The sequence below is a fragment of the Bufo bufo genome, chromosome 5 (genome assembly GCF_905171765.1).
Source record: "Bufo bufo chromosome 5, aBufBuf1.1, whole genome shotgun sequence".
Taxonomy (NCBI): Eukaryota; Metazoa; Chordata; class Amphibia; order Anura; family Bufonidae; genus Bufo; species Bufo bufo.
The window spans coordinates 13898592-13920414 of record NC_053393.1 but is presented as its reverse complement, the minus strand read 5'-3'; the positions used below and the strand labels follow the sequence as shown (position 1 = coordinate 13920414).

At 51.2% G+C, this 21823-nt stretch overlaps 1 protein-coding gene across 2 annotated transcripts in view; it reads left to right on the top strand.

Annotated features, from left to right (window-relative positions):
• The window catches only part of LOC121000970 (1-phosphatidylinositol 4,5-bisphosphate phosphodiesterase gamma-1-like), a 127900-nt gene that overhangs the window by 65487 nt on the left and 40590 nt on the right, over positions 1-21823 (top strand). For both annotated transcript variants that reach the window (XM_040431814.1, XM_040431815.1), the window contains exons 5-6: positions 17393-17477; positions 17920-18000. In XM_040431814.1, the coding sequence (XP_040287748.1) occupies positions 17393-17477; positions 17920-18000 (166 nt within the window). The remainder of the gene's footprint in view (positions 1-17392; positions 17478-17919; positions 18001-21823) is intronic.

Genomic DNA, 21823 nt, shown 5'->3' with positions numbered 1-21823 from the left:
CACCACACAGGTTGCATCTAATCTGCCCACAAGATGCAGCTAGATGGCCTTCACCCCCGCACAACGCGCACCTCTGCACTTGCCAGCTGGCGCTGAAGTGCGAAGGGCTGCCGCACTTGTAACACAGCTTAGGCTGCCCCCTGTAGAACACCATGATCCTATCCCGACCAAGGAAAGCAGATGATGGTATGTGGGAAACCGACCCTCCTGAATGTTTCAACTTAATCTGAAACGTCCAGGCACCCGACCAGATGCCAAACTCATCCAGGTTCTTGCTAGGAAGACCCTGGACGTCCCCGTACCTGCTCAACCAGGTCAAGATGTCAACACAAGAAAGTGACTCGTTACGGGTGAGAACTGTCACCTTCTTGACCTCATTCTGGCGGGTTATCGCTTGCACAAAAAAACCCTGCCAGTCCGGCTGGTCTTTTGCCAGTTCATACCCAGACCAGAAAAGTTCAAGACCCTCTGGCCGAGCAAAACTGACATCAAACTCCCGGGTGCCATACGGATGTATCAGGGCAAAGATGTCACATGCCCTGATGCCCATCCGAAAGAGAAGTTCTGCCACCCTCTTCCTGGTAGGGCACGCTTCATTGTCTCTCCACTTCAGACAGACAACATTCCGCCTGGTTGACCCGGGGCCGGTTGTGGGTGAGGACCAGGTGGTCTCGCCCCCGCCTTGCTCTCGAAAGGCACGCAGGCCATGCCTGTCTATCAAGAAGGATAGATCCACCTGCTGCCCCCCTACTGTAATGGAATTCTCCCCTCTCCTAAGAGCCTCTAGAAGTTGCCGCTGCAAGTTACCGTCACCAGACATTGGTAATAGGGAGGACAATGGGGACCGCCCCTCCCCCCCTGCGCCGGCAACCACACCATCAGGGCCCGGGGCAACACCACTAACAAAAACTGTATTTACACAAGTGACCACTTCTTCAGTGGCCACTATCACACTCTCCCCTCCCCCCACACACACTGCTGGGCCAGAGGGGACAGAGGTCACGTTATTTGTTTTGTCCAGCATTTCCTTGCTGGACGCATTTTTAACAGTCTTTCCTGATTTTTCGGGCCGTTTGGCTGTAGAACCACTGGTCCCAGCCACGCCGGCCTTATCCACTTGACGGACAGTGCAGGAGGGAGGGGCGGTGCGCACCACACTCGCATCAGGTATCCTTTGTGGATATCCGAAGCCCCACCCCCTCCACCCCTGACCACTCCCACTGCGCCTCCACTCCCCGCCGCCACGACAATACCAGCGGAAGGGACTGAAGCGGAGCAGACCGGGGCAGAGGAGACCGGAACCCCGGCAGGGATTTGGGCATACAAACTGGGAGGGGCGGAGGCAGCCACCTCGCACCCTCCCCCTGCAACTCCGGATCCGGACACCGCTGTACCCGCGGCCGCACCCCCTTCACCCACAGCCGCCCCCACCACCCCCGCCCCCCTGTCCCCCACCGCCATGCCAAAACTGGCAGGGGGTGCTGCAGGGCCCACGGGAGCGGCGAAGCAGACCGGGGCAGAGGACGCAGACCCCAGAACAGGGATCCCGGCAACGACCTCTGCAAGGGGGGCAGTGGCAGCCACACCGCCCCGCCGCACCTCCACCTGGCACTTGTCCAGTGCCCCAGCAGAGGCGGGTGGAGCCATCCGACCACCAGCCATGTCCCCCTCGCCACCCGCCCCGGGAGCCTTCCTGTCTGGCCCCTCCTGCTTCTCCTCACCGCCCCTGTTACCGCAAACAGGGACGGCGTCCTGCGCCATCTTTGCCACGTCTGTCTCCCCACTCCTACGCACCGATCCCACAGCAGAGACCGGGCCAGGGAGGATGGTGGGGTTCGTGCCCTGAGCTGGCTTTTCAGCTGGCCCAGGGCACGCAGGGTGGGTCACATAGACATACCTCACCTCTGGCTTTAATGTCTTTGTTTTTCTCCTCTTTCCCATTGGCTCATCTTCAGGTAATTCATTACCAAAGCAAATGTCCTCACGAATTTTGGGGGACTCCAGGTGGCGTATCTCGGCCATAAGCTGCCCCCTAACTCCGCTGTTCTCGTAGTACTCTCCTTCATCATCAGGACTAGTGGGGGGCAGGCGTACCTGCTCTGCGGTGATGCCAGTTTCCGCAGGCTGCCCCCCCATGTCCGACTCTTCCTCCTCACTAGAGGAGTCATCTTCTTGCTGCTTTAGGTTTCCAGCCATTTCATTGAACCTTTCATCGTTCATGAGCTTTTCCTTAAAGGGACCACTGTTTTCCCGAATGGCCGCCATTCTTTCCTGCAGCTCTTTAATGACTTCTTTTAAGACTTTTATTTTTCTTGATATTTCTGGCCTGTTTTTTCTTGCCGCTTTGTCCACCTTCCCCCTCTCAAGCTTTAGGTTCTCCCTCACCTTCTTGAGGGTCCTATTCGCTTCCTCGTACTCCCGGAGGTAGGCCGTGATCCGGGAGCTGTAAACGGCGATTAGTTCCCGGGGCTTCATGTTGCCCCAGTCAGCCTCAACCGGAACCGTCCCACCCCCAGGAGCACTCTGCGTACCTCTTGGAGGGCTACTGTCCGCCCTCCTGGAACTGCCGGCGATGGACACGGCTTCACCTCCGGGGGCTGCAGGGGCCGCTGCACCACGACTCCTGCTGGATCTTCTGACCCCCGGGGCGGAAGATGGAATTGAGGCCGGTAGCTCACCTCCCCTACCTCCCGCCGGCCTACCCCGGGAAGCAGGATCCTGGGTCTTCAGTCGCTTCATTGCCCAGGACCCCACCACCTCCCTGGGGAGAGAGAGGCAGGGCCTGGGCTGGGATAGATGGAAAAATCCCTGGTAGCTTGTCAGCAATCAGCAGGAGCTCCTCCAAACACAACCACACCCGTCCACTGACTCCTGCACACTGAGGATTACACCCAGTATACAGGAGAAGTGGTACTGTGCAGTGTGTATATATATATATATATATATATATATATATACAGAATAAGAACAGATACTGAGGACTACATCCAGTATACAGGACAGGAGAAGTGGTACTGTGCAGTGTATATATATATATATATATATACAGAATAAGAGCAGATACTGAGGATTACACCCAGTATACAGGAGAAGTGGTACTGTGCAGTGTATATATATACAGAATAAGAGCAGATACTGAGGATTACACCCAGTATACAGGACAGGAGAAGTGGTACTGTGCAGTGTATATATATATATACAGAATAAGAGCAGATACTGAGGAACTCTTTTTTAATTTTATACAAAAATACAAAAACGTTGCCATAAAATTTTCAAAACAAGGTATAAAGTATATACACTTACCCTACTGGCCCAGCTACATGCATACTATCTCATTCATACCTACTAAAAAAAAATGGAGAAAATGAAACTTAGCCTAACGTAAACATCCGATCCGGCTGAGCCCCGACTATATACAAATTTATACAAATTAATCAGAACAGAAACTAAATTACAACTTCTTACAATAAAAAATAATAAACATAAAATAATCATAACAGAAATATCAAATAACTCTAATAATTTTATTTTTATTTTTATTTTTTATTATTATTATTATATTTTTTTTTTAATTTTAATTATTTATATTTTTTTTTTTTTTTTTTTTTTTTTTACACACATATATGAGAAAACAAACCTATACTAACCCTACCAATCTATCTATCCCATCACCTTCACCCAGGGCCAACCTCCGCCTCTTGTCCCTCCATGAGGCCAGCCCTTCCACCACCACCCACACCCAGCCCCTCGCCTCATGTCCTCCTATGTCCGCATAGTCCAGGGCTGGATGCAGGTCTCCCCACACAAAAATATGAACCCCCCCACCCCATCCCACCCAACCTAACTACACCCCACTTACCCTATCATACAATATATACATCTTATAACAACCATATCAATCTATACAAACCAATGTTAAAATCCACCCGAAGGCCCAAGTTCAGTCATTTGCAAACCTTTCTTCAAAAACTCATCTTAAATACAAAACAAAAACCTAATGTGAAAGCTTTAGCCCAACACCAGGAAAAGTGCTACTGAGGCTAAGGCACATCAAAGGTGAAGCCTCTCCAGAGGTAAGAGACCCCATCCGTACCCACCTTCTCGCACTCAAGAGAGCGAACCTTCGCCAGGTCACCTAGAATGTTCCTACACACCTCTTCCACAGGGAGGACTTTCTGCTGGGTTGAAACTAAACACCGTGCGTTCCATGTGAAGTACCTGATCACTATGCTAACTATAAAAGCTGTGCATGGGTCCCTTCTTCCCAAACCTTTGAATGCTCCATAAGCCCATTCCGCATAGGAGAGGTTGGCTAGCCTAGGCCAGCCAATGGATGCACCCACCCGTTTGTATACCTCTGTATTAAAGGGACACTGAAGCAGGAAGTGCTCCATACTTTCCAGTATGTCGCCACACTCCTCCCGGGGACAACCCCTTTCATCAGAGTTCCTGTACTTCAAGTTGTCCCTTACATACAGCTTCCCGTGAAAGCAGCGCCAAGCCAAGTCCCAAAACTTCAAGGGGATCCTTGCCGAATTTAACAACTGTAACCCCTTGTCTAGATCCCGGCTTGGGCAATCCTTAAGGGCCAGGGGCTTCCAGAAGTGGGTCAACAAGACCCTCTCGTCAAGGGATCTCCTTGACTGGGTCTTGATTTCCCTCACTCCCAAACCCCACTGGCGGATCACCTTCAGAATCGGGGTGACATAAGCCGGAAGATATCCGTGAGGTGTACGCAAATCCTTCACTTGCCCTCCTGTCTCCCACTCCTGGAAGAAAGGCCGAAACCAACCCCTGCAAGAGACTACCCACGGAGGAGCCCTCTCTTTCCAGAGGTTTGCCAGGTTGATCTTAACAAAGGTGTTCACAAGGAACACCACTGGGTTGACCATACCCAACCCCCCTAATCTCCTCGTACGGTATGTCACCTCTCTCTTGACTAGGTTCAGCCTATTCCCCCATAACAGTTGAAAGAACAGACTGTAAACCCGAGTCCAGAGAGGTTCTGGCAAGACACATACACTGGCCAAATAGATAAGCAAAGGGAGAAGGTAAGTCTTGATCAGGTTCACCCTTTCCCTGAGGGTCAAAGACCAACCCTTCCACTGGTCAACCTTCTGAGCGGCGATCGTGAGCCTGCTGTCCCAATTTTGGGTGGGATAATCCCCATGGCCGAATTGAACGCCTAGGACTTTGGCTGACGACTGGGGCTCTGGGAGGGTGTCCGGGAGACCGAAAGATGGATCACCCCCTCCCAGCCAGAGACTCTCACACTTATCCCGGTTAATCATGGACCCGGAGACTTCCGAGTAGCGTTCTACCTCCGACATCACGTATTCCGCCTCCCCTCCCGAGGACACGAAAACAGTGACGTCATCGGCATACGCCACCACCCTCAGAGTGGCTTCTGGCTCCTCCAGACTCATCCTGACTCCCGCTAACGGTCCCCGATCAATCCTCCTAATAAAAGGATCAATCGCAAACACGTATAAGAGCGGGCTCAATGGACAACCCTGGCGGACTCCAGACCCGACCTCAAAAGGGCTGCCAGACCAACCGTTCACCAGCGGGAAACTCTCTGCCCCTGCATACAAGATCTTTAACCAATCGACAAACCCTCCCGGCAGGCCATATTTCAGAAGGACTGCCCAGAGGTACTCGTGGTTAACCCGATCAAAAGCCTTTGCCTGATCTAAAGCCAGCATGTACCCCTTCCAGTTACCCGCCCTACTCTGCTCCACTGCCTCTCGGACACCGAGCACAGCACTAAACGTGCTTCGGCCTGGAACTGAGCAATGTTGGGTCTCCGAAAGGAGCCGGGGCGCAAACTGCACCAACCGTTTAAACAGTATCTTGGCCAGGATCTTTCTGTCCGTATTGAGAAGCGCTATGGGACGCCAATTCTCAATACGGCTCGGATCTTTACCCTTTGATATAAGGATCAGAGCTGACCTCCTCATTGACTTCGGCAGAGTACCTGAGGAAAGGCACTCATTGAATACCTTAGTCAAGAGGGGAACCAAGGAGTCCTTAAAGGTCTTATAAAACTCGGATGTTAAGCCATCCGGGCCTGGCGACTTCTTTAGGGCAAGCCCTTCGATCGCCAGGCTGACTTCCTCTTCTCTGATTTCTTCTATCAAAACGCCAAGAGAGAGGTCTACTCTTGACTCAGGGATGGTTTCAGCCAGGAAAGCCGAAATCCTGTCCCGATTCAGATCCTTCTTCCTCAAGAGGCACGAGTAGAAGGACTTGACGATTTCCAAGATCCCTGATCTGGACCTATCCAGAGATCCCGTACCATCGACCAGTCCCGTCACCAACTTACTTTTCACTGACATCTTACAGTTTCTGTAAGGGTCAGGCGAGCGGTACTTCCCGAAATCCCTCTCAAAAACCAAAGATGTGTGCCTATCATACTGGCACCTCTTAAGCAAAGATTTCACCCTGGAGATATCCTCTCGGCTACCTCCAGTTGAGACCAGTTGTTCGAGTTTCCTCCTCAGACCCTGATACAAGCGGTACCTGTCCAGGGACCTGAGGCTCGAGAGCTGGCGGAAGAATTTTGCCACCCGATCTTTGAATATCTCCCACCACTCAGACTTAGTGTCACAAAGATCCAGCAACTCTACCTGACTCTGAAGGAAGTCCTTAAAGGATTGTCTCACCTCTGCTTCCTCCAGGAGGGCCGAATTTAGCTTCCAATAGCCTCTTCCCATTTGGGGGGATTCTGCAACATTCAAAGAGAACATAATTAGACAGTGATCGGAGAATTCCACCTCTACCACCTCTAAAGGTGAAAAAGTAGTCTCCTCCTTTAAATAAAACCTGTCTATTCTAGACCTAATCTGACTACCTCTATAATAAGTGAAACCACCGTGGCCTGGGGTGTGCCTAATGTGGACATCCACCAGGCGAGCCTCGCTAGCTATGCTATTCAGGGATACACTATCATAAGCCAGCCGGTTTCTGGCGCCTCCCCGGTCTTGGGACCTTGTGACTGTATTAAAGTCCCCGCCAAAGACCACCTGCCGACTCGTAAAAAGGAAAGGTTTGATCCTCATAAAGAGACGCTTCCGATCCCACCTGGTTTGGGGACCATAGATGTTTATCAGGCGAAGCTCTTGACCCTTCATGAGGACATCTAAAATCAAACACCTCCCCATTTCTAACTCAATCACTCGTCGGCTTTCTACTGGTGCGGTAAAAAGAACCGCCACTCCGCTATACGGCTCAGCCGCAAGAGACCAATATGATGGACCACACCTCCACTCCTTTTTTGCTTTATACACAGCCGCCAAATCTGGCAGCCTGGTCTCTTGCAAAAATAAAATGTCAGCTTCAACCCGGCTGAGAAAATCAAAGGCTGCAAACCTAGCCGCATCCGATTTAATACTGGCGACATTAATGGTCGCCAGCGTCAACGGAGTGAGTGCCGCCATACAGAGTGATTAAGTTAGACGGCTTTCTTCCTTCCCTTCCCCTTCTTGTTCTTCTTCTTACCCCTCTTGGGGCTACCCCCTAAGGTGGCACGATCTCTTTTGAGAGAGACAGTGGTGTCCATCTCATTAGTCACCACCGCCTCCCCCTTCGCACCACCCTTGTCATTCCCATTCCCAGTGTCTGGACCCGCCCCACCTCCTGAGGACCTTGCATCCTCACCGGAGGGAGGCGCGGGCCCTTCCAGAGGCTCCTTCTCTTGCCCCTCCGGCTCCCCACCCTGAACCTCCTCCCCAGAAGAAGAGGAGGCGGAGATCTCATCCAAGGTGAGGTACCGGTTGGAAAGATCCAGGGGAAGAGAGTCAGGATTAGAGAGGTCCAGGGGGGAGCTGGCTTTGCCTTCCACAGGCACTCTAGTCGGGCTAGATCTTTTTTTGGTCAGACGTTTCCTTCTTATTCTTTTAGACTCTGTCTCACTCCCCTCTGTTGCACTCTCGTAGCAAGAGGACAGAGTCACCTCGGAACGGTCTAGTCTCCTGAGTTCCTCATTCCCCTCGATATCCCCCAGGGTCTCAGCTCTAGGAGAGGCATTCTCTTGGGAGGGCACAGGCATCACCCCAGGACGGGGTTCCACCTGCCCCCTCTCCATCTGACGCCTCTCCCTCCGTCTCTGCTGGGACGGGCCGTCTTTTCTCTTCATCGACCCCACTGCCCTGTCGCCTTCGCCAGCACTCGCCTCGGCGGTGGGGGCCTCCCGGCTCGCCTCCGCGCGTGCACGAGCCACGTTGGCGACAGAGCGAGGGCAACGACTGAACGGGTGCCCTAGCTCACCACACAGGTTGCATCTAATCTGCCCACAAGATGCAGCTAGATGGCCTTCACCCCCGCACAACGCGCACCTCTGCACTTGGCAGCTGGCGCTGAAGTGCGAAGGGCTGCCGCACTTGTAACACAGCTTAGGCTGCCCCCTGTAGAACACCATGATCCTATCCCGACCAAGGAAAGCAGATGATGGTATGTGGGAAACCGACCCTCCTGAATGTTTCAACTTAATCTGAAACGTCCAGGCACCCGACCAGATGCCAAACTCATCCAGGTTCTTGCTAGGAAGACCCTGGACGTCCCCGTACCTGCTCAACCAGGTCAAGATGTCAACACAAGAAAGTGACTCGTTACGGGTGAGAACGGTCACCTTCTTGACCTCATTCTGGCGGGTTATCGCTTGCACAAAAAACCCCTGCCAGTCCGGCTGGTCTTTTGCCAGTTCATACCCAGACCAGAAAAGTTCAAGACCCTCTGGCCGGGCAAAACTGACATCAAACTCCCGGGTGCCATACGGATGTATCAGGGCAAAGATGTCACATGCCCTGATGCCCATCCGAAAGAGAAGCTCTGCCACCCTCTTTCTGGTAGGGCACGCTTCATTGCCTCTCCACTTCAGACAGACAACATTCCGCCTGGTTGACCCGGGGCCGGTTGTGGGTGAGGACCAGGTGGTCTCGCCCCCCGCCTTGCTCTCGGAAGGCACGCAGGCCATGCCTGTCTATCCAGAAGGATAGATCCACCTGCTGCCCCCCTACTGTAATGGAATTCTCCCCTCTCCTAAGAGCCTCTAGAAGTTGCCGCTGCAAGTTACCGTCACCAGACATTGGTAATGGGGAGGACAATGGGGACCGCCCCTCCCCCCCTGCGCCGGCAACCACACCAGCATAACTTCTGCCAGGCGCAACCAACGCAGGAGGGGCAGCCGGACCGGGCCCACCCCCATCCCCCCCAGACCTATCTACAGCAGGTGCCACTCCAGACCCCTCTGAAGGGGCTACATGAGGCGCACCGGCCACTTGTACAGTGGGCGGCCGACCTCCAACATTCACCCCTCCATCAGGGCCCAGGGCAACACCAACACCACTAACAAAAACTGTATTTACACAAGTGACCACTTCTTCAGTGGCCACTAACACACTCTCCCCTCCCCCCACACACACTGCTGGGCCAGAGGGGACCGAGGTCACATTATTTGTTTTGTCCAGCATCTCCTTGCTGGACACATTTTTAACAGTCTTTTCTGATTTTTCAGTCTTTCCTGATTTTTCGGGCCGGCGGGCTGTAGAACCACTGGTCCCAGCCACGCCGGCCTTATCCACTTGACGGACAGTGCAGGAGGGAGGGGCGGTGCGCACCACACTCTCATCAGGACCGCCCCCTCCCTCTCTGCCTACACACACACTGCTCTGAGCTCTTTTCTGGACATCCGAAGCCCCACCCCCTCCACCCCTGACCACTCCCACTGCGCCTCCACTCCCCGCCGCCACGACAATACCAGCGGAAGGGACTGAAGCGGAGCAGACCGGGGCAGAGGAGACGGGAACCCCGGCAGGGATTTGGGCATACAAACTGGGAGGGGCGGAGGCAGCCACCTCGCACCCTCCCCCTGCAACTCCGGATCGGGACACCGCTGTACCCGCGGTCCCACCCCCTCCACCCACAGCCGTCCCCACCACCCCCGCCCCCCTGTCCCCCACCGCCATGCCAAAACCGGCAGGGGGGGCTGCAGGGCGCACGGGAGCGGCGAAGCAGACCGGGGCAGAGGAGGCAGACCCCAGGACAGGGATCCCGGCAACAACCTCTGCAAGGGGGGCAGTGGCAGCCACACCGCCCCGCCGCACCTCCACCCGGCACTTGTCCAGTGCCCCAGCAGAGGCGGGCGGAGCCATCCGACCACCAACCATGTCCCCCTCGCCGCCCGCCCCGGGAGCCTTCCTGTCTGGCCCCTCCAGCTTTTCCTCACCGCCCCTGTTACCGCAAACAGGGACGGCGTCCTGCGCCATCTTTGCCACGTCTGTCTCCCCACTCCTATGCACCGATCCCACAGCAGAGACCGGGCCAGGGAGGATGGTGGGGTTCCTGCCCTGAGCTGGCTTTTCAGCTGGCCCAGGGCACGCAGGGTGGGTCACATAGACATACCTCACCTCTGGCTTTAATGTCTTTGCCTTTCTCTTTTTTCCCATCGGCTCATCTTCAGGCAATTCGTCACCAAAACAAATGTCCTCACTAATTTTGGGGGACTCCAGGTGGCGTATCTCGGCCATAAGCTGCCCCCCAACTCCGCTGTTCTCACTGTACCCGCCTTCTTCGTCAGAGCTAGTGGGGGGCAGGCATACCTGCTCTGCGGTGATGCCAGTTTCCGCAGGCTGCCCCCCCATGTCCGACTCTTCCTCCTCACTAGAGGAGTCATCTTCCTGCTGCTTTTGGTTTCCAGCCATTTCATTAAACCTTTGATCGTTCATGAGTTTTTCCTTGAAGGGACCACTGTTATCCAGAATGGCCCCCATTCTTTCCTGCAGCTCTTTAATGACTTCTTTTAAGATTTTTATTTTTCTTGATATTTCTGGCCTGTTTTTTCTTTCCGCTTTGTCCACCTTCCCCCTCTCAAGCTTCAGGTTCTCCCTCACCTTCTTGAGGGTCCTATTCGCTTCCTCGTACTCCCGGAGATAGGCTGTGATCCGGGAGCTGTAAACGGCGATTAGTTCCCGGGGCTTCATGTTGCCCCAGTCAGCCTGAACCGGAACCGTCCCATCCCCAGGAGCACTCCGCGTACCTCTTGGAGGGCTACTGTCCGCCCTCCTGGAACTGCCGGCGATGGACACGGCTTCACCTCCGGGGGCTGCAGGGGCCGCTGCACCACGACTCCTGCTGGATCTTCTGACCCCCGAGGCGGGAGATGGAACTGAGGCCGGTAGCTCACCTCCCCTACCTCCCGCCGGCCTACCCCGGGAAGCAGGATCCTGGGTCTTCAGTCGCTTCATTGCCCAGGACCCCACCACCTCCCTGGGGAGAGAGGCAGGGCCTGGGCTGGGATAGATGGAAAAATCCCTGGAAGCGGCTGGACAATCAGCAGGAGCTCCTCCAAACACGACCACACCCGTCCACTGACTCCTACACACACGACCACACCCGTCCACTGACTCCTGCACACACGACCACACCCGTCCACTGACTCCTGCACACACGACCACACCCGTCCACTGGCTCCTGCACACTGAGGATTACACCCAGTATACAGGACAGGAGAAGTGGTTCTGTGCAGTGTATATATATATATATACAGAATAAGAGCAGATACTGAGGATTACACCCAGTATACAGGACAGGAGAAGTGGTACTGTGCAGTGTATATATATATATATATATACTGAATAAGAGCAGATACTGAGGATTACACCCAGTATACAGGACAGGAGAAGTGGTACTGTGCAGTGTATATATATACAGAGTAAGAGCAGATACTGAGGATTACACCCGGTATACAGGACAGGAGAAGTGGTACTGTGCAGTGTCCATATATACAGAATATATTACAGTCCCCTTCCTGCTGAAGCGGTATAATGTTCCTGCACGTTTCGGCTGTGAGGAGGCACAGGGCGACACCTCGTCAGGTTTGCCAGGCTCATACTGACACGACGTAAACAGGAAAACTGTCAGGAAGTGATAAGACTGTGTCAGGAATGGGGGATCTCCAGTGCAGGAAATGAAGTCAGAGGGCCACACATGAAAGCTGATTGAAGCTCGATGTATGGTGGAGCCCCGAACATATGAGACCCATTGTGGTCTGATATAAACCAGCCAGGCTGCAGGAGATAGCTGAGGGCGTCCTCTGAAACCTGCGCCCCAGATGTTTAGGTTCCCACCATCCCATGGCCTTCTGTATCAGCTCTGAAATCTGGGTTTTCAAAAGGAGCCATTGGATGAGATGATTGTACAAAGACCTAAGGCAGGGAACAGAGGAATCTGTAGGATACAGAAGCGTCTATTGGAGGGCCGAGGAGCCTGGAGGAGACAGAGGTATCAAGAAGAGACATAGGAGTGAGGAAGAGGCAGAGGTGTCTGGAGGGGATATAAGAGATGGGGGGACAGAGAAGTCTGAGGTGTCTGGAGAGGACAAATGAGTCGGGATGAGGGATAGGAGTTTGGAGAACATAGAGGAGACTGAAGGGTGACATACAGTACAGACCAAAAGTTCTGACACACCTTCTCATTCAAAGAGTTTTCTTTATTTTCATGACTATGAAGGCATCAAAACTATGAATTAACACATGTGGAATTATATACATAACAAACAAGTGTGAAACAACTGAAAATATGTCATATTCTAGGTTCTTCAAAGTAGCCACCTTTTGCTTTGATTACTGCTTTGCACACTCTTGGCATTCTCTTGATGAGCTTCAAGAGGTAGTCCCCTGAAATGGTCTTCCAACAGTCTTGAAGGAGTTCCCAGAGATGCTTAGCACTTGTTGGCCCTTTTGCCTTCACTCTGCGGTCCAGCTCACCCCAAACCATCTCGATTGGGTTCAGGTCCGGTGACTGTGGATGCCAGGTCATCTGGCGCAGCACCCCATCACTCTCCTTCATGGTCAAATAGCCCTTACTTTCAAAGTTTTCCCAATTTTTCGGCTGACTGACTGACCTTCATTTCTTAAAGTAATGATGGCCACTCGTTTTTCTTTACTTAGCTGCTTTTTTCTTGCCATAATACAAATTCTAACAGTCTATTCAGTAGGACTATCAGCTGTGTATCCACCTGACTTCTCCTCAACGCCACTGATGGTCCCAACCCCATTTATAAGGCAAGAAATCCCACTTATTAAACCTGACAGGGCACACCTGTGAAGTGAAGACCATTTCAGGGGACTACCTCTTGAAGCTCATCAAGAGAATGCCAAGAGTGTGCAAAGCAGTAATCAAAGCAAAAGGTGGCTACTTTGAAGAACCTAGAATATGACATATTTTCAGTTGTTTCACACTTGTTTGTTATGTATATAATTCCACATGTGTTAATTCATAGTTTTGATGCCTTCATAGTCATGAAAATAAAGAAAACTCTTTGAATGAGAAGGTGTGTCCAAACTTTTGGTCTGTACTGTACGAGTCTGCAGAAAACAGAGGATTCTGGAGAGAACAAAAGCATCTGAAGAGGATAGAAGACTCTGAAAGGGGACTGTGGAGTCTGAAAGGGGACTGTGGAGTCTGGAAGGGGACTGTGGAGTCTGGAAGGGGGACTGTGAATTCTGGAGGGGGACTGTGGAGTCTGGAGGGGACACAGGAGTTTGGAGGGGATAGAGCAGTCTGAATGGTGATAGAGAAGTGTGCAGAGAACAGAGGATTCTGGAGGGAACAAAAGCATCTGGAGAGGATAGAAGAGTCTGGAGGAGACTGAAGAGTCTGGAGGAGACCGAAGAGTCTGGAGGGGACTGAGAAGTAGTGATGAGTGGCATACGCAATATTTTTGCGATATTTATCAAAAAAAATTCGCATAATATTCGCGATTGCGTAAATCGGCACTAATGATGCACATTTTTTTTGCGCAATTTTATCAGGGCTGAGTAGATATTACTAATTGGTACACTAAGTATTGTTGTGACATCACAGCACTATGTCTGTAGTATGTATGGACAGCAGAACCTATGACACTACCTAACACCCTGCACTGGATCAGCTCCACTATATCAGGATATAACCTACACTGACTATCTCCCACTAACTATCTGTATTATATACAGTGCTGCCCATAATTATTCATACCCCTGGCAAATTTTGATTTAAAGTTACTTTTTTTCAACCAGCAAGTCATTTTTTGACGGGAAATGACATCGGTGTCTCCCAAAAGATAATAAGACGATGTACAAGACGTATTATTGTGGGGAAAACATTTCTCAGCTTTTATTTACATTTGAGCAAAAAGTGTCCAAAATGATTCCTCCCCTTCTCAATAATCAATAGAAAAGCCTTTATTGGCTATTACAGCAATCAGACGCTTCCTATAATTGCAGACCAGCTTTTTGCAGGTCTCCACAGGTATTTTTGCCCATTCATCTTTAGCAATGAGCTCCAAATCTTTCAGGTTGGAGGGTCTTCTTGCCGTCACCCTGATCTTTAGCTCCCTCCACAGATTCTCAATTGGATTCCAGTCTGGACTCTGGCTGGGCCGCTCCAGAACGTTAATGTTGTTGTCTGCCGACCATTTCTTCACCACTTTTGCTGTGTGTTTCGGGTCATTGTCATGCTGAAATGTCCACTGGTGCCCAAGGCCACGTTTCTCTGCAGACGGCCGGATGTTGTCGTTGAGAATCCTCATGTATTGCTCATTTTTCATGGTGCTGTTTACTGTGATTAGGTTCCCTGGTCCATTGGCTGAAAAACACCCCCAAAGCATTAGGTTCCCACCACCATGTCTGACAGTGAGGATGGTGTTCTTTGGGTTGAAGGCTTCTCTTTTTTTACACTAACTGGACACTTTTTGCTCAGATGTAAAAAAAAGCTGAGAAATGTTTTTTCCCCACAATAATGCCTCTTCTACATCGTCTTATTATCTTTTGGGAGACACCGATGTCATTTCCCGTCCAAAAATTACTTGCTGGTTGAATAAAAGTAACTTTAAGTTAAAATTTGCCAGGGGTATGAATAATTATGGGCAGCACTGTATAGCCTCATGCACACGACAGTATTTTTTCACGGTCCGCAAAACGGGGTTCCATTGTTCCGTGATCCGTGTCCTTTTTTTTTTCTGTGTGTCTTCCTTGATTTTTGGAGGATCACCAGACAAGAAAAGTGAAAAAAAAAAATCGAAGTCAAGTTTGCCTTGAAAGTCTGGAGGGGACTGAGGAGTCTGGAAGGGGGTAGAGCAGTCTAAAGGGTGACAGAGAAGTGTACATAGAACAGAGGATTCTGGAGAGAACAAAAGCATCTGGAGGGGACCATGGAGTCTGGAGAGGGCCGTGGAGTCTGGAGGGGGCTGTGGAGTCTGGAGGGGGCTGTGGAGTCTGGAGGGGGCTGTGGAGTCTGGAGGGGGCTGTGGAGTCTGGAGGGGGCCGTGGAGTCTGGAAGGGTCCTGTGGAGTCTGGAAAGGGACCGTGGAGTCTGGAAAGGGACCGTGGAGTCTGGAAGGGTCCCGCGGAGTCTGGAAGGGGACCGTGGAGTCTGGAAGGGGACCGTGGTGTCTGGAGGGGGCTGTGGAGTCTGGAGAGGGCCGTGGAGTCTGGAGGGGGCTGTGGAGTCTGGAGGGGGCTGTGGAGTCTGGAGGGGGCCGTGGAGTCTGGAAGGGTCCTGTGGAGTCTGGAAGGGTCCTGTGGAGTCTGGAAAGGGACCGTGGAGTCTGGAAAGGGACCGTGGAGTCTGGAAGGGGACCGTGGAGTCTTAAAGGGGACCGTGGAGTCTTGAAGGGGACTGTGGAGTCTGTAGGGGGTAGAGCAGTCTGAAGGGTGACAGAGAAGTGTGCAGAGAACAGAGGATTCTGGAGAGGACAGAAATGAGGAGGAGACAGTGGAATGTGAAGGTGACATGGGGAGTCTTTAGCTCCCTCCACAGATTCTCAATTGGATCCAAGTCTGGACTCTGGCTGGGCCGCTCCAGAACGTTAATGTTGTTGTCTGCCGACCATTTCTTCACCACTTTTGCTGTGTGTTTCGGGTCATTGTCATGCTGAAATGTCCACTGGTGCCCAAGGCCACGTTTCTCTGCAGACGGCCGGATGTTGTCGTTGAGAATCCTCATGTATTGCTCTTTTTCATGGTGCCGTTTACGGTGATTAGGTTCCCTGGTCCATTGGCTGAAAAACACCCCCAAAGCATTAGGTTCCCACCACCATGTCTGACAGTGAGGATGGTGTTCTTTGGGCTGAAGGCTTCTCCTTTTTTACACTAACTGGACACTTTTTGCTCAAATGTAAATAAAAGCTGAGAAATGTTTTCCCCCACAATAATGCCTCTTCTACATCGTCTTCTTATCTTTTGGGAGACACCGATGTCTTTTCCCGTCAAAAAATTACTTGCTGGTTGAATAAAAGTTACTTTAAGTCAAAATTTGCCCGGGGTATGAATAATTATGGGCAGCACTGTATGGCCTCATGCACACGACAGTATTTTTTCACGGTCCGCAAAACGGGGTTCCGTTGTTCCATGATCCGTGTCCGTTTTTTTTCCTGTGTGTCTTCCTTGATTGACAAGAAAAGTGAAAAGTTTGCCTTGAAAATGATAGGAAAAAAACGGACACGGATCACGGACGCGGATGACAATCTTGTGTGCCTCCATGTTTTTTCCCGGACCCATTGACTTGAATGGGTCCGCGAACCGTTGTCCGTCAAAAAAATAGGACAGGTCCTATTTTTTTGACGGACTGGAAACACGGATCACGGACGCGGATGACAAACGGTGCATTTTCCGATTTTTCAACGCAGAAAATCACGCAAAACGGAACAACGTGTGCATGAGGACGGTCGTGTGCATGAGGCCTATATGTGTGTGTGGGGGGTTATATTTGTCGGCTGAGTGAGCGTTCGCTCATCTGCTATGTGCGGTGAGGCTCCGTATCCCACCCTAGCGGAGCTCATCCTCCCTGACGCTTCTCCACCCCCTGTACATGTAAGGCTGGGTTCTCCTCATGTTTTTCCTGTGTTTAAGGCCGAATGCACACGGTCGTGTTCCGAGGCCGAGAGCGGTCCGTGGTACTATACGAGTGTATTACTGTAGTGTGGCGGCGGCATGAAGCGCACGGCGTCATAGCAACCAATGACGCCGTGCGCTCCTGCTCTGAACAGGAATCCAGCCCGGCATACCACGGACCGCTCTCGGCCGCGGAACATGGCCGTATGCACTCGGCCTAACATATACAAAAAAAAGTATATATTAAACGGACGCCTCCGACGGATTCCACAGCGGCATCCGTCATTGTAAAAACCGCCATAGACCGCTGTTCTCCGCTCTGCGTCTTTTTTTTCTACAACGTACATGTTAAATGTAGAACTAAAACGTGAGGTCAACCCAGCCTTAGCCAGAAAATGCTAGTACACCCGGCCGGTCAGCAGGACGGATAACCCCAGTCTGACGCGCTTGACTTGTCGCCATATTGATGCATGGACACCACGAGGAGGGAGCGGATATAACTCGCTGTGTTTCCGTTGCAGCGTCACAGTGAAGGATCTAAAGGCGCTGCTCCCGCAGGTCAACTACCGGGTGCCTAATATGAGGTTCCTGCGCGATAAACTGCAGGTGAGTGACAGCGCTCAGGGGTCCGCCACCACAACTGTGCAGGTAAGTGGTACTGCGCAGTGCAAAGGCATATATTAAAGGGGTCTTCCCACCTTCAATGTTTAAGGAATATGCCGGATCTGACATATAGAACCGGAGACAGTTACATTGTGATAGTATTACGCTCCGGTTCTGTATTTGGCGCTCTGCGTGTTATTACGGGAACATCTAGATGGGCTGAATCCCGTAGAGATGATCTACAAAGGAATTGTTATCTGAGCAGTTTGCCCATTGGCACCACGACAAACCTATATTGTTTTCAGAATGCCATCAGGGTGAATGGTGCCCATTTATCGCCGTCTCGCCACGTGATGCCTCCTGCAGCTGCTCGCTGTCCCCAACCTGCGGACATTGTGTAGATTAAAGTTTCGTGTTAACCCCTTTCCCTCCTCTCTCACCCCAGGAGATTGAGGCGCGGAGCGAGCTCAGCTTCACGCACTTTGTCCTCTTCTACAAGAACCTGATGTTTGACGCTCAGAAGTCAGTAAGTGTCCGCTGAATTAAGATGCTGAGGAGCTCGCGCTCCTCCCGGGTAACCAGGCTGCATGTTAATTCCTTCTCATTGACAATAAGCTATTGTGTCGCTGCCAGTGGCAGGGCGACGGTTTATTGGCGCATGGGAGGGAGATCTGGAGCCCGGCCATCACACTGAACACATCAGGAAGCCTCACACACAGGCAGATCATTCCGGTAATCTCCGATAAACTCCCAGTAATCCGGCACATGGCGAATCTTATCCTGGGTTAGCGGGAAGTGGCCGGTATGTTCAGAGGCTGCCCACAGGAGAGTGTAAGGTTGGCATCTGTCTGCCAGGGCTGAGCCTGCCCTCAGGGCAACCGCAAAGAGCTGCTGACTTAGACTTTGTGATGCCTCTGCATTTTCAATGTCTCCGCTTGCTTTCAGTGAATTGGAACATTGTGGTGCACACCCAGAGGCTAAGGAACCAAATACAACACAGGGTATTAGTTAAAGGGCTGAGCCACGCTGATACATTGTACCTGCACCGATACATTATACCTGCACCGATACATTGTACCTGCACCGATACATTGTACCTGCACCGATACATTGTACCTGCACCGATACATTGTACCTGCACCGATACATTGTACCTGCACCGATACATTGTACCTGCACCGATACATTGTACCTGCACCGATACATTGTACCTGCACCGATACATTGTACCTGCACCGATATATTGTACCTGCGCCGATATATTGTACCTGCGCCGATAAATTGTTCCTGCGCCGATACATTGTACCTGCACCGATATATTGTACCTGCGCCAATATATTGTACCTGCGCCGATACATTGTACCTGCACCGATACATTGTACCTGCACCGATACATTGTACCTGCACCGATATATTGTACCTGCACCGATATATTGTACCTGCGCCGATAAATTGTTCCTGCGCCGATACATTGTACCAGCGCCGATACATTGTACCTGCACCGATATATTGTACCTGCGCCAATATATTGTACCTGCGCCGATACATTGTACCTGCACCGATACATTGTACCTGCACCGATACATTGTACCTGCACCGATATATTGTACCTGCGCCGATATATTGTACCTGCGCCGATAAATTGTTCCTGCGCCGATAAATTGTTCCTGCGCCGATACATTGTACCAGCGCCGATACATTGTACCTGCGCCGATACATTGTACCTGCGCCGCTACATTGTACCTGCGCCGCTACATTGTACCTGCGCCGATACATTGTACCTGCGCCGATACATTGTACATGCGCCGATACATTGTACATGCACCGATACATTGTACCTGCACCGATACATTGTACCTGCACCGCTACATTGTACCTGCACCGATACATTGTACCTGCGCCGATACATTGTACATGCGCCGATACATTGTACCTGCACCGATACATTGTTCCTGCACCGATACATTGTACCTGCACCGATACATTGTACCAGCACCGATACATTGTACCTGCACCGATACATTGTACCTGCGCCGATACATTGTACCTGCGCCGCTACATTGTACCTGCGCCGATACATTGTACCTGCGCCGATACATTGTACATGCGCCGATACATTGTACCTGCACCGATACATTGTTCCTGCACCGATACATTGTACCTGCACCGATACATTGTTCCTGCACCGATACATTGTACCAGCACCGATACATTGTACCTGCACCGATACATTGTACATGCACCGATACATTGTTCCTGCACCGCTACATTGTACCAGCACCGATACATTGTACCTGCACCGATATATTGTACCAGCACCGATACATTGTACCTGCACCGATACATTGTACCTGCACCGATACATTGTACCTGCACCGATACATTGTACCTGCACCGATACATTGTACCTGCACCGCTACATTGTACCTGCACCGCTACATTGTACCTGCACCGATACATTGTTCCTGCACCGATACATTGTACCTGCACCGATATATTGTACATGCACCGATACATTGTACATGCACCGATACATTGTACATGCACCGATATATTGTACCTGCACCGATACATTGTACCTGCACCGTTACATTGTACCTGCACCGATACATTGTACATGCACCGATACATTGTACATGCACCGATATATTGTACCTGCACCGATACATTGTACCTGCACCGATACATTGTACATGCACCGATACATTGTACATGCACCGATATATTGTACATGCGCCGATATATTGTACATGCGCCGATACATTGTACCTGCACCGATACATTGTACCTGCACCGCTACATTGTACATGCGCCGATACATTGTACCTGCACCGATACATTGTACCTGCGCCGATACATTGTACATGCGCCGATACATTGTACCTGCACCGATACATTGTTCCTGCACCGATACATTGTACCTGCACCGATACATTGTACCAGCACCGATACATTGTACCTGCACCGATACATTGTACCTGCACCGATACATTGTACCTGCGCCGCTACATTGTACCTGCGCCGATACATTGTACCCGCGCCGATACATTGTACATGCGCCGATACATTGTACCTGCACCGATACATTGTTCCTGCACCGATACATTGTACCTGCACCGATATATTGTACCTGCACCGATATATTGTACCTGCGCCGATACATTGTACATGCACCGATACATTGTTCCTGCACCGCTACATTGTACCAGCACCGATACATTGTACCTGCACCGATATATTGTACCAGCACCGATACATTGTACCTGCACCGATACATTGTACCTGCACCGATACATTGTACCTGCACCGATACATTGTACCTGCACCGATACATTGTACCTGCACCGCTACATTGTACCTGCACCGCTACATTGTACATGCACCGATACATTGTACCTGCACCGATACATTGTACATGCACCGATACATTGTACATGCACCGATATATTGTACCTGCACCGATACATTGTACCTGCACCGTTACATTGTACCTGCACCGATACATTGTACATGCACCGATACATTGTACATGCACCGATATATTGTACCTGCACCGATACATTGTACCTGCACCGATACATTGTACATGCACCGATACATTGTACATGCACCGATACATTGTACCTGCACCGATACATTGTACCTGCACCGATACATTGTACCTGCACCGTTACATTGTACCTGCACCGTTACATTGTACCTGCACCGATACATTGTAATTACCCCCGGGTTTTGTGTTATCTAGACTGGATACAGTTGGATATAAACAATGAAGCTCTTTTCACTGACAGGAAGCAGAGGTCTTGAAACACCAAAAATGTTAGAAAGTGATATGAATCCAGATGAACTAAACAAGAAGGAACATAATACAGAAATGCTTATAAAATGGAGGCAGCGGTATAAAAGGGGGTCACAAGAAGGCCGGGGCCAAAACTGAAATTGGGGGGTGGGGGGTCCCTCAGCTCCTGGAGGGGCCTGTTTGGTGGAAGTCTGTGATGGGAGGATAGGGAGTAGTCTGTGCGATGGGCGGAAGGATATGATGGGACAAGTCTGTATTATGGAAGGAAGGAGGTGATGGGGGAATATGTGTGAAGGGTGGAGTCTGTGTGATAGGAGGAGTCTGTGTGATGGGTAGGTCCAGTGTAGTAGGAGGAGTCTGTGTGATAGGAGGGGCATGAGATGGGTGGGGCCAGTGTGGTGGGAGGAGTTTGTGTGATAGGAGGGCATGAGATGGGTAGGGCCAGTGTGGTGTCTGTGTGATAGAAGGAGTCTTGTGATGGGTGGGGCCAGTGTAATAGGAGGAGTCTGTGTGATGGGTGGGGCCAGTGTAATAGGAGGAGTCTGAGTGA